At 37.5% G+C, this 16,529-nt stretch overlaps 3 protein-coding genes across 3 annotated transcripts; 1 reads left to right on the forward strand and 2 right to left on the reverse strand.

Moving 5' to 3' along the window:
* Positions 1-389: 389 nt before the first annotated feature.
* Positions 390-6,372, forward strand: rab8a (RAB8A, member RAS oncogene family). Its single transcript, XM_057333406.1, has 8 exons — positions 390-547; positions 1,621-1,681; positions 1,973-2,033; positions 2,199-2,276; positions 2,428-2,517; positions 2,965-3,030; positions 3,140-3,190; positions 3,335-6,372. The coding sequence occupies exons 1-8, from the start codon at positions 424-426 to the stop codon at positions 3,425-3,427; spliced, it is 624 nt and encodes a 207-aa protein (XP_057189389.1). The 5' UTR covers positions 390-423; the 3' UTR covers positions 3,428-6,372.
* An 86-nt stretch (positions 6,373-6,458) lies between these two features.
* cib3 (calcium and integrin binding family member 3) lies at positions 6,459-11,348 on the reverse strand. The gene is made up of 6 exons (XM_057333407.1): positions 11,187-11,348; positions 10,787-10,821; positions 9,178-9,289; positions 8,838-8,985; positions 8,423-8,618; positions 6,459-6,725 (listed from the first exon to the last, which is right to left on the reverse strand). Exons 1-6 carry the CDS (start codon positions 11,235-11,237, stop codon positions 6,704-6,706), a joined length of 564 nt encoding a protein of 187 aa, XP_057189390.1. The 5' UTR covers positions 11,238-11,348; the 3' UTR covers positions 6,459-6,703.
* A 1,825-nt stretch (positions 11,349-13,173) lies between these two features.
* admp (anti-dorsalizing morphogenic protein) lies at positions 13,174-15,115 on the reverse strand. The gene is made up of 5 exons (XM_057334684.1): positions 14,818-15,115; positions 14,418-14,554; positions 14,215-14,337; positions 13,827-14,016; positions 13,174-13,685 (listed from the first exon to the last, which is right to left on the reverse strand). The coding sequence occupies exons 1-5, from the start codon at positions 15,113-15,115 to the stop codon at positions 13,261-13,263; spliced, it is 1,173 nt and encodes a 390-aa protein (XP_057190667.1). The 3' UTR covers positions 13,174-13,260.
* Between the last annotated feature and the right edge of the window lie 1,414 nt (positions 15,116-16,529).

The following is a 16,529-nucleotide window of genomic DNA, read 5'->3' on the forward strand; positions in this document are numbered from 1 at the left end:
ATTGAGCCACATATTGAGCTAACGGAATTCATTCAAAACATTTTTAGAATCAAAAATCCATTAGATCTGGTTTGTAGTTAATACAGAATAAGATTTATATGCAAAGCCAATACATCTGACAAATATATCATTAAAAAAAGATTTTATTGATTTAGGAAACGCATTCGCGAATCCTACTATGAGAAAGGTGTACCGTAAGGTAACGTACAAGTCAGACGTGGCCGCTGGACAGAGTAAATCCTAGTACGATAAAGGAGCAGCTCATGACGCTCCAGGAAGAATATGAGCTAGTTCGTTTGACCTCATTAATATTTATTGGGACGAGCCTTTGCCGTGATATGATTGGTCGAAGGGCTGCTGTCTTGCGGATTCTTCTGCGCTGTTCGCTGAAGAACCGGGCGGGATTTCCGCAATACATCCAGTATGGCGAAGACTTACGATTATTTGTTTAAACTGCTGTTAATCGGGGATTCCGGCGTCGGGAAGACCTGTGTGTTGTTTAGATTCTCTGAGGATGCCTTTAACTCAACTTTTATTTCGACGATAGGTATTTACTTCACTGTTGTAACGGTTTTGATGCCTCTGATAGTTTAGAAAACGTCAGCCTGTGCTAACGGCTAAGCTAACGGGCCAGTCACTTCCAGCATCTAACAGCGTCTGGTTTTATACTTTGACAGTTTTGTGATGAGTTATATTTTGTATGCTGTTTTATGTGATTTATGTGGTGTATGTATCACAGTTTCAGTTTTGTTTGTAACTCTTTTGTTAGCCGGTGATTCGCTGCAAGTTGCTCTGACAGGACGAATCGGACACTACATGATAAATTTATTTCATTATTTGTTTTAAACGTCTTAACACATGAAATAGCTTGAAATGCCAGACGATGTCTAATGGAAATCAGATTAAAGGATAAAATGTATCAAATCTAAAGTAAAACTGATTTCTTGTGACTGTACCATGGGTACGTTAACGTTGCAGGTATGATATCAGATTGCACTTTGATGTATGACATAGTACTGTACATTAAGGTGTCAAATTGGGATTCAAAAAGGCTTCAAAGAAACTCTTTTAAAGAGATTAACCATGGTTTTACTGCGGTAAATATAATTTATTATCTGTATTCAAACCATGGTAATACAAATGATAATCGATTTGTCAAATACACATGGTTACTAACTTTAGATGTTTTACCATATTAAAACCATGGTTAAGTTTCTGACAAGATCAAATATTACCGTATCAAAAGAAAGGTGTCATCCCCCAAAATATGTATATTTACTGTGGTGCTTTTTGGTAGTTTAATGGCATAAGGGTTTTATTTTAGTTTATTATGTGTATAAATATATTTTGCTCTGCTGAAATCAGCTATTTTAACAATCGATAGCATGTAGCTTGATTCACGTATCCTCTCCTGCCATGCTCATAGGGTAGTATAAAAAATCTTGAAATAAAGTCTGTTTTTATCTTTGGCATCATTATACAATAACAAACATGTATATGAATATATGTATGATTAGTGTATAATGGTCATTAGCAGACTCTTATTTGACAGAGATGCTGTGTTGTTGCATTTGTTTTCATCACTGTGACAGCTGTGCGCTTACTTATTCTTTCTTACAGGTATCGATTTCAAGATCAGAACAATAGAACTAGATGGCAAGAAGATCAAGTTACAGATATGGTGAGTTTCTGCCCGACTTTACTCTTAATGCCACGCTTGAACATTAGCAGATTGCTGGAACAGCACAGGTGACTTCATTTCTGGAAGTACATATGAGATTGTTCTAAAGGAACCATTGTATGACTCAAACCACAAGCAGGCTAATTCCTCCTTTATGAAGGTCGGCCTAGTCCATCTTCCACTTTGTCTGAGCATTATTTCATATTTTCTTTCATTTGACCTTTCTATATTCTGCCTACATTTGACCACACCTTTGCACGCTTAAAAGAGTTGATTGATTTCTTATTGCAGGGACACAGCGGGTCAGGAACGATTCAGAACAATCACAACAGCGTATTACAGAGGTGCAATGGTAAGACGGTGATAAACATTTATACATATTCTGTTGTGTATCTCGTAGGGTACTTTTTAGGAGTCTAATGTTTGTCTTAGCTGTTGGTTAATGCTGTATTCTTCAGCGCTTGTTTAAATGTTCACCAAAAACAAATAGTGATATTGTCTTGTGGTCTGATCTCAGGGTATCATGCTGGTTTATGATATAACCAATGAGAAATCCTTTGACAACATCAAAAACTGGATTCGAAACATAGAGGAGGTGAGTGTCTAAACTTCTAAAAGACATAACTAGTCCAACAGTCGACTCCTATTTTGGTCACCTGCTTGTAAAGGGCTTTTCTGAGTCACTCACACTGCATACTTCATATCACCAACAGCCACTGTATTCATGTTTTGTGTTTTCTTCCCAGCATGCATCAGCGGATGTGGAGAAAATGATTTTGGGGAACAAATGTGACATCAATGAGAAGAGGCAGGTCTCTAAAGACAGAGGAGAGAAGGTGAGTGGATTGTACAGGGTTTGGCTTCTGTACTCTACCGTCTTCGTTATGGATGTACTTTTTCAAAAATATTACGAACCATTAGCATTAAAATCATAAAATACACATGGAGAGGTTCACTGAATTAGTTCCACAAAATGGAAATGTCTGAAACCGTACATGATACTGTTGAAAATTTGAAGGTCTCTTGACCAAAATGTTTAGTCATAAGTTCCTTTCGCTCTGAATGTCTGATTGTTTAAAATTGAAACAAATCAGATTTTAGCATCAGATTTGATATGCTAGATTACTGAATGCATTCATGTTTAAGTCGATTAATCAACAATCGCACTCTTAATTGATTCAATTATAATGATTTGATTAATCGGTCATCTATTCATTGTTAATATCTCCAATCGTCCTACAAGTGTTGTCGGTTTAAATCGGCTATACGTCTGCCCTGTTTAGCTGGCGTTAGAATACGGAATCAAGTTCATGGAGACGAGCGCCAAGGCTAACATCAACGTTGAGAACGTAAGTTTTATGACTGATCATCATCTCGTTTTCTTATCGAGTCTTCCGCTGATAGAGAGTTTAAAGGTCTAACGCAGTGATGATGTCATGTCTTCTGTTCACCTGACAGGCATTCCTAACTCTTGCCAGAGATATTAAAGCAAAGATGGACACGAAATTGGTAAGATTTTCTCTTTCTGAACAACTTTCGATCTGCCTTTTGAGCAAAAATGCTAAATTGTTAAAGCTTTAGTGATTCATCTGAAAACGTGGTGTTACAATGAAAACCTTTGGTCTCATGAGTTTATTTTCTCCTTTCACGCAGGAGGGTAACAATCCTCAGGGTAGCAACCACGGAGTCAAAATCGCCACTGAACAGCAGAAAAAGAGCAGCTTCTTTCGCTGCGTGCTACTGTGAAGACCATGGCCTTACTGTCCACCACCCCGAGGCTGGACGTGACTGGACAATGCTCTCCCACAATGCACTCCTCCTCTTTCCTCCATCTCTCTCTCTCACTCTCTCTTTCTTGTTCTCGTTCACGCTCGGCTTCCAGGCCTCAGGCAGTTGGAGTTCCTGACTCCTCTGATCTTCTTCCATTGAAGCGATGCCATTTCTTCTTCCGTGATGCCATTGCGGCGAGACTGCGTTGGTTCTCCAGTCCAGGTGAAGATCTGATGCGTCGTGTGATTTGTTACACCTCAAAATGTGCGTGTTAAGGAAGAGTCCATATCTCCGTCTCTTTTTATAACGCTCCTGAACGCGCAACTGCCAAAATCCACCCTGTAAGTGGGTACGGCCACAGAGCGTGACCTGATGTTCCGAGAGTTACATGGAACGTTCTTTATCATTCCATTTCACTTTCAACCCTTATGCATTCTTTGACAATCACATGACCTTATTGTAAGGATAGGAATATTACAACCCACCTCTTATGATGATGGACTGTTTTTTTATGATTTTGCATTTTGCGCCCAATTTTATTACCAGCAGCCCTCCTGAAATTTTGCTAGTAATGTGTAAAAATATCAGATTTAAATGAAAGGGATTATTTTATTGGCTGGTTAGGAAACAGTACTCATCCTAAAGTGTTTATGAAATCAGTCTGGTTTTCACTGACACCATCATGACATTTTAAAACCAAACTATTATAATCAAGTGAAGAACCAGTTTTTTTTCCATCAAAACGTGATATTTTTTTGTATGTTTAATTTCTTCTTTTCGTAAATGTGCACAAGAAGCTATTTCCAAATAGTTTGCTCTTTTATGCAGTAGCGCTAGCTAGCTTCCGAAAACTCATAAATCCAAAACTCAGGACATCTTCCCGAAATGAAAGCGTTCTGATGCATTCAACACTTGAATTCGGTTGAGTATCATTAAATTAAACTGACACTTCGCCCCTTTAACCATGTGGAATTCCTAACTAGTAGTATTAAGAAGTTTGTTGAACCAAACGCGCGAGCTGTACTCCTCCCATGTGGAATTCCATGCACTTTATCAGTATCTTCTGTGTTGTGTGTAGTTCGTGCCAAGTGATAGTTTATCATCAAGAAAACACATGCTTCCATGGAGTATGTCTTAAAATGAAAGAAAAGTGATGAATACATTCCCAAATATCTTCATCTACAGAGAGAATATTTCCACCACGGTCTTGAATTGCGTTTGGTTTAGTAAATAGTACGCAAAAGATGTTGATTTGGCCGCTAATGATGCAGTTGGAATGAATCATTCAGTTATGTTCTCGGTTGATTTGTTTATTTATTGGTAACGCTTTACAGTAAGGTTTTATTTATTAACATGAGTGAACTCTGTTAGTTAACATGAACTAACAATAAATGAAATCAAAATTTGTCTCTGTTAACGTTAATGAGCTAACATTAGCAGAGATCATAAATGCTGTAACATTGTTAGTTCATGTTATCGAACACATTCGTTTTGTAAATGAATGAAACATTACTGTAAAGTGTTATCTGTGGTATTAATAGATTGTACAGCAGTATGTTTCTTAAGATTTCGGGCAGTCAGTGAGTGGCAAACACCAAAACATCTCTCGGCTCGCCAGCAGCCACGTGTTTGCATGGATTTGGTCTGTATGACTGGGTTTATCCAAACCAGAATAAAAAAATCTGAATAGGCAGAGGAGATGTGGTCCCGTCTAATGCAATGCACGTTTTGTAGTTTTTTACCATTTGGTGCAGTGATGTATATAAGCAATAGGTCAGGAAACTTGAAATGCCCGCGATCTTTAAGTGAAAGAACAAAATTCTCCTGAAGGGTGAATCGCTCTTGTTGAGAACATGGCCTGGTCATATCTCATCCCCAAATCCAAATGATTTTGATCATTATCAAGTACATAGTACATGTTGTACTATGCAAAATTTTCTGTTATATTGTATTTTTGCTTGCAAGTACAGTGACAAGATTCACAATTAAAAGACAAAGTACAAAACATCTGAATGGTCCAAAAAGGTTGCGACCCGGACATGTTTTCAGAAGATTCACATAAAAACAGAAGCACAGTGTTTGACTTTTTTCCAGAGAGGTAAAGATGTTTGCTGCAATATTATCTGTTATTAAAGAGACAGTTCACCCAAAAATACCAATTCTTCCATCATTTATTCCCCCTCGTGGACTGAGATGATGCGAAGTAAATGATGAAGGAATTGTCATTTTTTTGGTTGAACTCGGCCGCACTTCAAACGTCAGTCAACTTGAAACGACTTTGGTTTGCACTTCTTTATTTTCCTTTCCATGACATGACGCTTTGGGTTCATCGACTTCATTTATTCTCATCTGATGTAATGCTGTCCTCGACCTGCCATTTGTCTTAATAACTAATACTTAAGCTTTCGTTTCTGATCTGCGCATCATGAAGGTGATATCCATGACCTCCTGTACATTTCGTTTGTATGTGTGTTCATGTATTGATGTTCTGCACATTGAAGCGGTTGGCATGATGTCTGTTTGTGTCGGTCTGACCGTAATGACGGGCCTCAAACGCAATAATTCATTTGGCCTTTCAGAATGAGAAAATGCTCAAACAAGCATAACGGAACGTTAGCAAACAGCTTTGCAGTTGTATAGTGTTTATCTGAGCAGTTTCAGATCTGTTTCTCTTTTCTTGTATTTACAGATTTAAAATCGCTGTCATATCATTTACAGAATCTTTTATATGACCATGTGTTCAATTGTGAGGTAACCGGGGAGATCGGTAAATTACATTTTGGTAATAAAAAAGAAACAATTGTAAATACTCTTACAAAAAAAGAGAGATCTACTTAAATTGTACTGTACTTTCTAAAAATTGAGAAACTGATCTACAGTTTTTGTAGATGTCTGTACTTTTGATTTATTAAAATGAGATTCTTTTAAGAAATGCAGCTGTGTTTCTTTTCAATGGATACATTTTCAGGGGTTGATTTATCAGCTAAATTATGTGAATGATGTAGCAAGAATGGTATAAAATAGCAGTTTTAACATTTAAATTAAACATTGCATTTGTGTCTAAAGAAAACGAGAAAACTTCTATTCGACACATTTTTGCATTGAAACTTTTAATGTAAAGCATCAGTGCTGAACAAAACTGAACTATTCTTGCATAATTTTTTTTTTAGTGACCTTTTGTTGAGCATCCCATGTAGTTATCCCCTGTACAAACAATACTGTTGGTCAATCCCAGAACATCATGGAAAAGCTTTATATCCTGATATGAAAGGTGCTGGAAGAGATGAAGTTAATGCATTTTAATAAAATAGTCCAAGACATGAACTGCATTTACAGTTATGTATAAAAACGAAGCTTACGGAGCAAGCTGGAAGTTGGTTTTAAAAGCAGAATTTATAGTTTTGTGACAGCACTTGCAAGTAAAAATATGTTATTTGAGCTATGAAGTTGTGTAAATTGGAGATCAACATTTTTAGTTAAAGGTATAGTTTACCAATCATGTAGTCACCCTTGTGAGGTTGAAAACCTGTATGTCTTTCTTTAGTGGAACACAAAAGTAGATATTTTGAGAAATATCTCTGTGGTTTTGTGTTCATACATTGGAAGTCTATGGAGTTCTGCAGAAGAAAGAAACTCATACAGGTTTGCAATGACATGAGGATGAATAAATTTTCATTTTTTAAGTCTCTTAAAGGGCCCATCGGATGAAAAATCCAAATTTTTCTGTGGTTAAGTGCTATAATCGGATACCCGGTGCATCTAGCGACTCATAAAACGTGGGGGAAAAAGAACTTTGTTTTGGTGAGCCTTTTTCTGCAAGCATGTGAGAAATCGAGCCGATCAGATTTCGCTCTCCTTGTGACATAGAAAGGGGTTCTTATTATAATATTACAGCCCATTAATCTGCATGTTTACACCCACTGCATGGCCATGGCATGCACTACACTAGTGTTTCCCAACCCTGGTTCTCGGGGCACACCTCCCAGAATGTTTGAAATGTCTCCCTAATTAACACAAACAAGCTGGTGAGTTGAATCACGTTGAATCTAAGAGGCAGTTTACACGAGACCGTTTTCAACTAAAAACTGAAAACTTTTTATGCGTTTTGGCTCTTCATTTACACAAAAACGGTGTTTTGGGGGACTGAAAATGCAAAATTTTGAAAACGGGTCTCAAAATGCACGTTTTTGATAACGACGGCAATGTAATTTCCATGTAAACTCTGAAGGCAGCGTTTTCCAAAAACGATGACGTCATACGCATGCATATTACGCGTTCAGTCTGTATGCATGTATGAGTATACCCCAAACAATAATGGCGACCTCCACGCTGGTTGTTTGTGCCGCGTGACATACTTATTATCATTTCTCAAGTATTTATATGCACACTACTATAAACACACATACACACCAACAAAGTGTATTAAGAGCGCTTTTAGATTAAAACAGTGTATGCAGATGTGCGCAAGCACGTAGGGTTTCTTTATAGCGCAACAGCGCCATCCACTGGCATGGCATGCATAATACATCGTTTTTTCCGTCGTGTGTACGTGAAACTTTTCGAAAACACAAAGGAAAAACGTTTCCGTTTTTTATCGTGTAAACATACTCTAAAACATTCTGGGAAGTTTTACCCAAGGACCAGCATTGGGAAACACTACATGTGCATTGCGTCAACACCCCGGACGGAAGAGGGGTGGGGTGCACAGTAACTCATTTGCATTTAAGGAGACATACACCAAAACGGTTTGCTGTGAGCATAAGTGTTTTTGACAAGGCAATAATAGTGTCGTTTAAACAACCATTGAGTGTTTTTTAAGCAAAATATGTTACAGACATTTCATGAAGACCCAAATAAATCAAGCCAACTTGTTGAAAATGTTCATCAGATGAGCCCTTTAAAGAGCAACAGGTAATAATCCAGCCCTATCCAACTTGTAAATGGAAATCACTGAGGTTTGCGAAGTGTCACCTGAGGAAGTCTGGAGCTCTTGTGATCATATTCTGAAAATCCTCCAGTGACAAGCGTCCGTCATTATCCAGATCGGCTTCATTGATGACCTTCTCGCACACCATTCTCACCTCATCCTCTGTCAGCTCGTTGCGAGTCAGTTTATTCAGAGTCTTCTCCAGATCTGATTTACAGATGAAGTAGTCATTGTTGAAGTCTAAAGGAAAGACGTGACGTTTATTCAACGCTGCTCCTACAGTAATTCAATAAAAGAAGTTTATTCAAGTGTGCCATGAGTGTACTTCTTTTAAACTGGAAAAAAACAAAGTCTACTTTTCATGTGCTTCTCAGAAATATAACTAAAACAACACTTAGGAATCTCGCGTTGAGTACAAGTTCAACTATACCTGAGTAACGAAATCAAATAAATTCTCACCGTAGATCTTAAATGCATAGTAGGCCTTCAGGTCCCGTGGTGCCATCTCACTTAAAACTGAAAACATGTCCAGAAAATCATCCAGAGTCATGTTTCCTTTTCCATCTTCTGAGAAGACCTCAGCGATCCTCTGACGAAACGGGTTATCCTGAACAACAACAGAAACTGTATAAAACACTTCACAAACACATGATGATGAAACTCCGCTGAGGTTTTTCTTCTCTCGGGTTTAAGGGGATCTAATAACACTTAACCTCACCAAGACCGCTATCAATTAGTTTGACATGTATAATTCATGAGGAACATGGAGACGGCAGAGGGGCCGTGAGATGTGTCAAACCTTCAGCTCGGGCATGCTGCCAATCAGCTCGTACGGCAGGCGGACGTCAGGCTGCTCTGTGTAGTCCAGCGGTACAAGTTGAGGAGCTAAATCTCGATACCGATGAAACAGTCTGAGAAAGAGATGACCTTCTTTAATACTACTTTATACATGTTAAAGGCGATGTGTTTAAAAGGTGTTCACCTAAAATAAACATTCTGTCATCATTTATTCACCTTCGTGTCATGTCAAACCTGTATGTTTCTTTCTTCTTCAGAACACAAAAGAAGATATTTTGAAGAATGTTGGAAATCAAAGAACACTGAACCCCATTGACTTCCATTGTATGAACACAAAACCACTGAGACATTTCTCAAAATATCTTCTTTCGTGTTCCACTGAAGAAAGACTCACATACAGCTTTACAACCACATGAGAGTGAATTAACGATTAGAGAACTTTTAATTTTGGATCAACTTTCCTATTACATTTGCCCCCTAGATTTGTGTATTTTCTACATTTTGTGAAGGTGATATGAAAAGATGCAACTTTGACTCATCGTGAAGTTTTTACAATTCTTAACCGTGTATTTCATTGTTTTTCATATTAAATTGTGATAACTGGTCATAAAAATCTGCTTTTGAACGAAAGTTTTTCACAAGCGTTTTTGCCATAGACTTATCAATACTTAAAGTGAGATCATGAACACAAATGCAAAACGTAACGTTAAACATTTCTTAAATGACAACGTGTAACCAGTGTTGGGTGTAACTAGTTACTAAGTAATTAGTTACTGTAATTTAATTACTTTTCTTTACTTTTCTTTTTAAAAAGTAAAGTAAGGGATTACTCTTATTTTTTCTGTAATTTAATTACAGTTACTTCTGATGTAATTGAACTAAATGTATGCTTTAATGTATCCTTCTCACATTTGTATACGTTGGTCAGTTAAAAATAATAATTTATGTAGTTATTTTATTATTTATTTGAATGAATTAAATAAACCGTTTAATGTCTATTCTCCTTGAATCAATTCTAATCAAGGTTGATGTAGGATATAGAAAGTAATAAGTAATTAAATACTTTTTGGAGAGAGTAATTTGTACATTAATTACATGATTGAATATGTAATTAGTAACTAGTAATTAATTACTTTTTCTGAGTAACTTACCCAACACTGCGTGTAACATAAAAACACTCTAATGTACATAAGTGATAATAATATTAGCTTAAAATTGAAGAAACATGAATATTTAAATGAAATCATCAAATGTGAAGAGTCAAGGAATTAAAGTCCTTTCACTATTTTTCACTTTAAACTTTGGGGTGACTTAACTTTTTTACTTGCAATAAAACATGATATGAACCGCCCATACCTCGCTGTAAAAGTACACGTTGAATATTTTAAATGTAAAATAATTCAAAGATTCATAGATAATAATTCATATATTTTACTTCTATTATTTACAACCTAATTAAATGTAATTCTTGATCCATTTATTACAGTTTTTCTCTGTGAAGGTTTTTACAGTTGACAAATCAACGGATGAATGTTTTCTGTGGCTTTTTTCGTTACAATTACTCGTTAATTCATATTTATCAAATATTTTTAACAGTGCTGTTAACTTACCTCAGAATTTCTTTTCTGGTGAAATAAGTGCAGTCCTATAACATACAAGAGAAGCATAAAATGTAACAACAATATAAAAAAAATATTAACCTGATTAAGAGGAATACACATGTTTTAAAAAAAGGTATTTTTAGATGAAAAATGATGTGTAATTAAAAAAATGTCTAAAACAAAATCTAATTTATGATAATCATGTAAAATATCTAGTTCGTACAGTCAGTCCGTTACTATTCCGATGAAATTTGTAAAGCCTACATGTATCTATTCTTGATGATTTTAACCTTAAATTCTGTCTGTTTTCCACAGCAAACTATCTCAAACTCTTCCCTCCTACAATGTAAAGGCATTTTCTTCAAGAGCTGAAGTTAAAATATAAAAGTTTGAAAGTGATGTGACAGACCTGATAAGCGTCCAGTTGTTGAGATGTGAAGATGGTCTGTTTGTTGCCCATGTTCTCAGTGCCATGGCAAAGTCTCAGTCAACTCCAGCCAGCGGATGCTTCAGATATGAAATACTGGCACACAGTGAGACAACAGTACATGCAGATCAGGTATCGGCCTCCATCAACCTTTAGTTCTCTGTTATAATGGCAGCATTTCATCATTTTACTGGCATGAATGAGCGTCTCTGGTGATGTGAATGCAGCCTGTCGATCAGAGAGAGAGAGAGAGTACAGATGGAGACTGAGGGGGTGAGAGCGTCAGATTACTCATGTCTTCATATGATGATGTGCTGCTCTTTCTATGCTGAAGGTTTAACTCAACACAGTACAAATCTACACATCCTCAAAATAAAGACTGTGTCAATGAATAGGTCATGGTCATGTTTCATTCTAAAAACAAAATGATCAAATAAACAAGTTTGATTAAACTTGTTTTGAGGATTTTTTGCATCGTGATAGAGATGTTTCTCTTTCATAGCTCATGAGATTTTTGAAGTTCACGGTTGTGTTTCGTTTAAGTCTCAACTTTGTCTCAGATGTGTCTCCTGAATTTGCTAAAGAGAACTAGAAAGAGAAACAATTGTTGAAACATGAGGAGTATGGAGGGTTGAGGTCAAATAATCTGGATTTGAGCAAATTTGATGAGAAATGTTAGAGTTCATCTTCAATAATGTTGATTTTTGATGGAAGACTCGACAAATCTGAGCTCAGTTTGACACATTGTTGACATCTCTTCTCAAACTCTAATGACAGACACATTTGACAGATTTCTTTTTCTCAGGAGAAATATCTGAGACGCAGACGAGAGTTCTTTCATTTGTTCTCTATTGAATGACATTGATGTCTAGGAGAAATAATTGAGAAGAGATCTCGTCTGTGATTTTTTTTCTTTTGAGCTGTAATGTGTTACTTTTAAGTTTGTCATTGAAGATCTAATAGATTTTTTATAAGTGAATTTAAATGAAAGACCAAATGAAGAGTTCATTTGCAAAAACAGAAAAACATTCAGGTTCAAGTGTATTGTGTGTTAATGTCAACAAAAGCTTTGCAATTATGTTATTAAATATGCAAGCTTCATGCTTTGTCTCATTATTGTGAGTTGAATTGGTTGGCAGAGACGACTCGTGGTATCAGTTGATCCTGTACCCATCTGTTCTCTCTCTCTCTCTCTCTCTCTCTCTCTCTCTCTCTCTCTCTCTCTTTCTACTTTTTACTTTCTCTCTCAGCCGTGATGTCAGCATGGCTCTATCTGTCATCTGTTGCCTTTGCTGGAACAAATTCCTATGATCTTACTGAGAATTCTTCAAAAAAGACTAGAAAAAGGTAAGAAATAAACTGACCTTTAAGAATCTTTGACTGAAAGGTTCTATGGGGTACCAATTTTTTCTTCAACTGTGAAGAACCCTTTTTAACACCTTTATTAATATCGGTGTGAGGTAATATGGGTAAAAAAAATAAGTATACTTCAAGTTTATTTTATTATTCATTCAACACTATAATTATATAACTCTTCATAATTATGTTTTATTTATAATTTATTTAATGAATGTATTATTTATTTATGAATTCATCTTTGTTGTAAATTTATTTAGAATCATAATTCCTTTCATAATTTTAAATTCTACAAGTGAATTTATGATCATAAAAATCATGTTGCACAGTCAATCCATTATTATAAAAAATGTGCATACTACCTTTTATACTTTACAAGTAAAATAACTGAACCAACTCTGTGCAAATATTTTTTATGGGAGGAGAAGAAATAAAGAAACAACTCAGTAAATCAATTTTTTGTAAGAATTTATTTAGACTTTATAATAGTTCACAACATGCAATATACACATTTTATTTTTATACAAAACAACTTATCAACTCAAGCTCCTCTATATATTAAATTTGATTTATTTACACATATTTACAGTTTAGCAAGAACACCCTGCACCGGCATCACCTGGGCGAGTCCTGCCACAATAATCGAGTCAGTGTTTTGTCCAATCCCGTGGCTCGTATGAACCATACAGAGATCAATAAATCAATGACACCCGCAGCTACCTGCCACCATATCATCATACTGCTTCAAAACCACATTCTCATCATCATCAAAATACAGCAGATTAATGCTGAAGAGTTTGTCTGGAACACAGCATGGCGTCTCAATGCCTTTGGTCAGTTTAAGGGCATTGATGATGGACTGCACCGTGGCGTGGTTTGTCGGCCTCATGTTTTGTCCCAGTGGGAATGGGCAGGAACCTTTGCAGTGGTAGGCGTTGTAGCCACGCGGTGAGACGATCCAGCCGGACCAGCCGATCTCCTCAAAGTCCACGTAGAGAGGCAGACGTTGGCATGGCATCTCTCCACCGTCATCGTAGTCTGTGGAGCGAGCGATGCGGCGGCCCGCTGATGGCCGAGGGGGGCTGGGAAACGGAAGACTGGACACAGCGGCAGATTCATCTGAGCCTGAAGAGAAAACAGTTTAGTTTAGAATGACAATCTAAAGTAAGTCGAGGGAAGTTGATCTTTTATATCTTTGGAAAGAGCTTAAGGAGGAATGAGAAGTGTTCACACTGAATATTGTGATTAATAAAATCTCACCTGTACCTTTAAGAGAGCTCTCCTGAGAAGTGGCCCGTCTGCCGTCGTCGGTAAAGAGAACCAGCATGGGCTGCTTGCTGTGATGGTGATCACGGCCCGATGCAAACCGCACGGTCTTCAGGTCCATGCCTGCGAGTGTTCTCACCGTCACCAAGAGACCAAGATTACTGCCCTCGTCTGACATCCAAGACCTTACCTGAAGAAAAAAACATCAAGTGTTATTAAAGAAACATGAACAGAAACAATATATGCCGAAAACAAAACATCTTATCTTGTTTCCTCACAGGTAAGTCTGTGCATAACATAACTATATTTCATGTGATAAAAAATCCCTGATTTTCATCCTTTATCTGTTTAACATGAGCACATCAGTTTAAGCTTCACAGATACTTACAGCTTGCGTGATGGTAAAAACCTCCCAGCCACTGGAGTGAATGGGAACCAGTCTGGATGACAGCAGCTTCTTCCCTTGAGAAACATTCATTTTGCTGCTATCCAGAACCTGATAGACATTGACCTGCAGAAGAGAAACCATCTCATGAACACCTGGAAGAATCTTGTCATCGTTTACTTTTTTTGTGGGTCAGTATGAAATACCTGACAAAAGTGATGTCTGTTGAAGGTGAGCGATGCTTGGTGCCTGAGCTTGAACAGATGAAGTTCAGCTGTGAGGACCTTCTCACTCTTGGCCACCGTGGAGAGGTTGAAGCGAAACTCAACCTGATCGCTGTGCACTAAACAGAGATGGTGACATTAGATTAGACAAAAATATACAATTGAAGGAATTGGATGTTAACACTGCCGTTGCATTTAAATAAACACCAACCATTGCGCAGACACAATCACTTTACGCACGGAGTCGCACGGCTTTAATTAAAATATTTAATAGACGTGAGATGTACTGTACAAAGGTGTTTTTGTCACGATATAACCTAAAACCCGTCTCTTTTACGTTATTCTAAGAGCAGGTGTAAAGAAAATTCGACGCGTAACTTACGTTTATCGAAGAAACTGCGGACCGTGTTTCCCTCCAGCAGCGTCGGGTCTTTGGTGACTCCATCCACATCAGCGATGGTGTTGTACAGGTCCAGCATGTATTGTGGAGGCTGTTTGTGTCCCCGAGCCAGCGCCGCAGGAGGATCTTCCATTCCAAACACTTCCAGAAGCCTCTTTATTGCCTCCGAACGCACTTCTTCAGACTCGTTTTCCTCGCCAAAGCGGTTTTCCAAGTAATTCAGAGACGGTCTGCCAATGGTTAATCCCACCAGGGACATCCAGATCACCACAGGCAACATGTTCACCGGTGCTGCGAATGCGCAAATCCTCAGAGATGTCCTTAAGAAGCTGAAGGTGGACTGACTGAACCAGCTCTAGATTGGCACCGATTTATATGATGTTGCCAAGGTCTTTGTCTAAAGCCGTCGGTCAACAGCCATAAAGAGCCGCTATTTAGTCGCAAATGTAAATCAACAATCAATGAATGTAAAGCAAATCTAATTGGAGCTGTTAACAAGGTGCGAACTGGAGCGGTGCTCTTCTGGGAGGAAATTACTGTTTCTCAACTGTGCACCGGTATTGCTTTATAAAACGATCCTTACATATTTCAATAAAAATAAGAAAGTTAGCCAAAAATGGTTAAACGACGCTGTTGTTATAGTGCTTTATGAGCATATATGCTGCACGAAGCGCGTTTGGAGAGTCCGAGATCCTCTTTTACGCACTGTTTGCGCACCGCAGGTGGTTAACTTCCTTCAAAATGGATCCATTAATTGAAACAAACGAGGATAATCTGATACAGGAACAACAATTATTTCGACAAAGGTTCCAGCATGTGCCCTGTGTTTTCATGGTAATGGCAAACACACCTGCTCAAACAGGATTTGCGCCCGAGCGCATCAAAAATGAGCTCATTGGATTGAAAATCAAGCCTTGACACTTATGTTAATGAAAGCATTAGTAGATATTTGCATAAAAACGGGGCTCATTTCTCGGTTAGTCTGAATCAATAGACAGTTAATGTAAGTGTGAGGATTCTGCTGGGTCCTTTGGATTCGTTTCATTTTGCTCTGATGTGTTTGTTTTCATTAGTGGCTCATTACAGAGCGTTTTTTTTCCAGGTCCGTCTGGCACTCTGGAGGTTTCTCAATACTAATGGAGCTTAATGGCTTGAGCTCTCCTTATATTATTCCTTATAAAATTATTATTTTTGTTTTTTTTCAGTTGTTAATGTAGGTTTTTGCGATGCCTAAAATCACTTGTTAAACCATCAGTCATATAATATAAATGTCAGTCTTCTCCAAATGTGATCTTTCAGTCTTTAAATCCAAGTAGGTGGTCACAAGCAGGTTAAAGCATTGCTACATTTTATGATTCTATATCTTCAAAGACTCAGATGAGCTTGTGTAAATACTGTCCATGTTCTGGATGTTGTCACTCACACACACACGTCACAAGTCACGCACAATTGCAACATGTTGCATTTGGAGGCGTACATGCGGGGTCCGTAAAACATGACATGAAAGACTTCATACATTGTAGGCTATATTTTCTTCAATTGTTCAGACAAGGGTCAACTATATAATACAAGTATCTTTAAATAAAATGTTGAACTGTTTTTTTTTTTGAAGGATTCAGGTTGGGGCAATGTAAGGGATAATGTACAGGCAGCCGGTTGTTATCGCAGAAATAAGCCCCGACAGTGTGATCAGT

Source organism: Triplophysa rosa, linkage group LG5, assembly GCF_024868665.1.
Source record: "Triplophysa rosa linkage group LG5, Trosa_1v2, whole genome shotgun sequence".
Classification (NCBI taxonomy): domain Eukaryota; kingdom Metazoa; phylum Chordata; class Actinopteri; order Cypriniformes; family Nemacheilidae; genus Triplophysa; species Triplophysa rosa.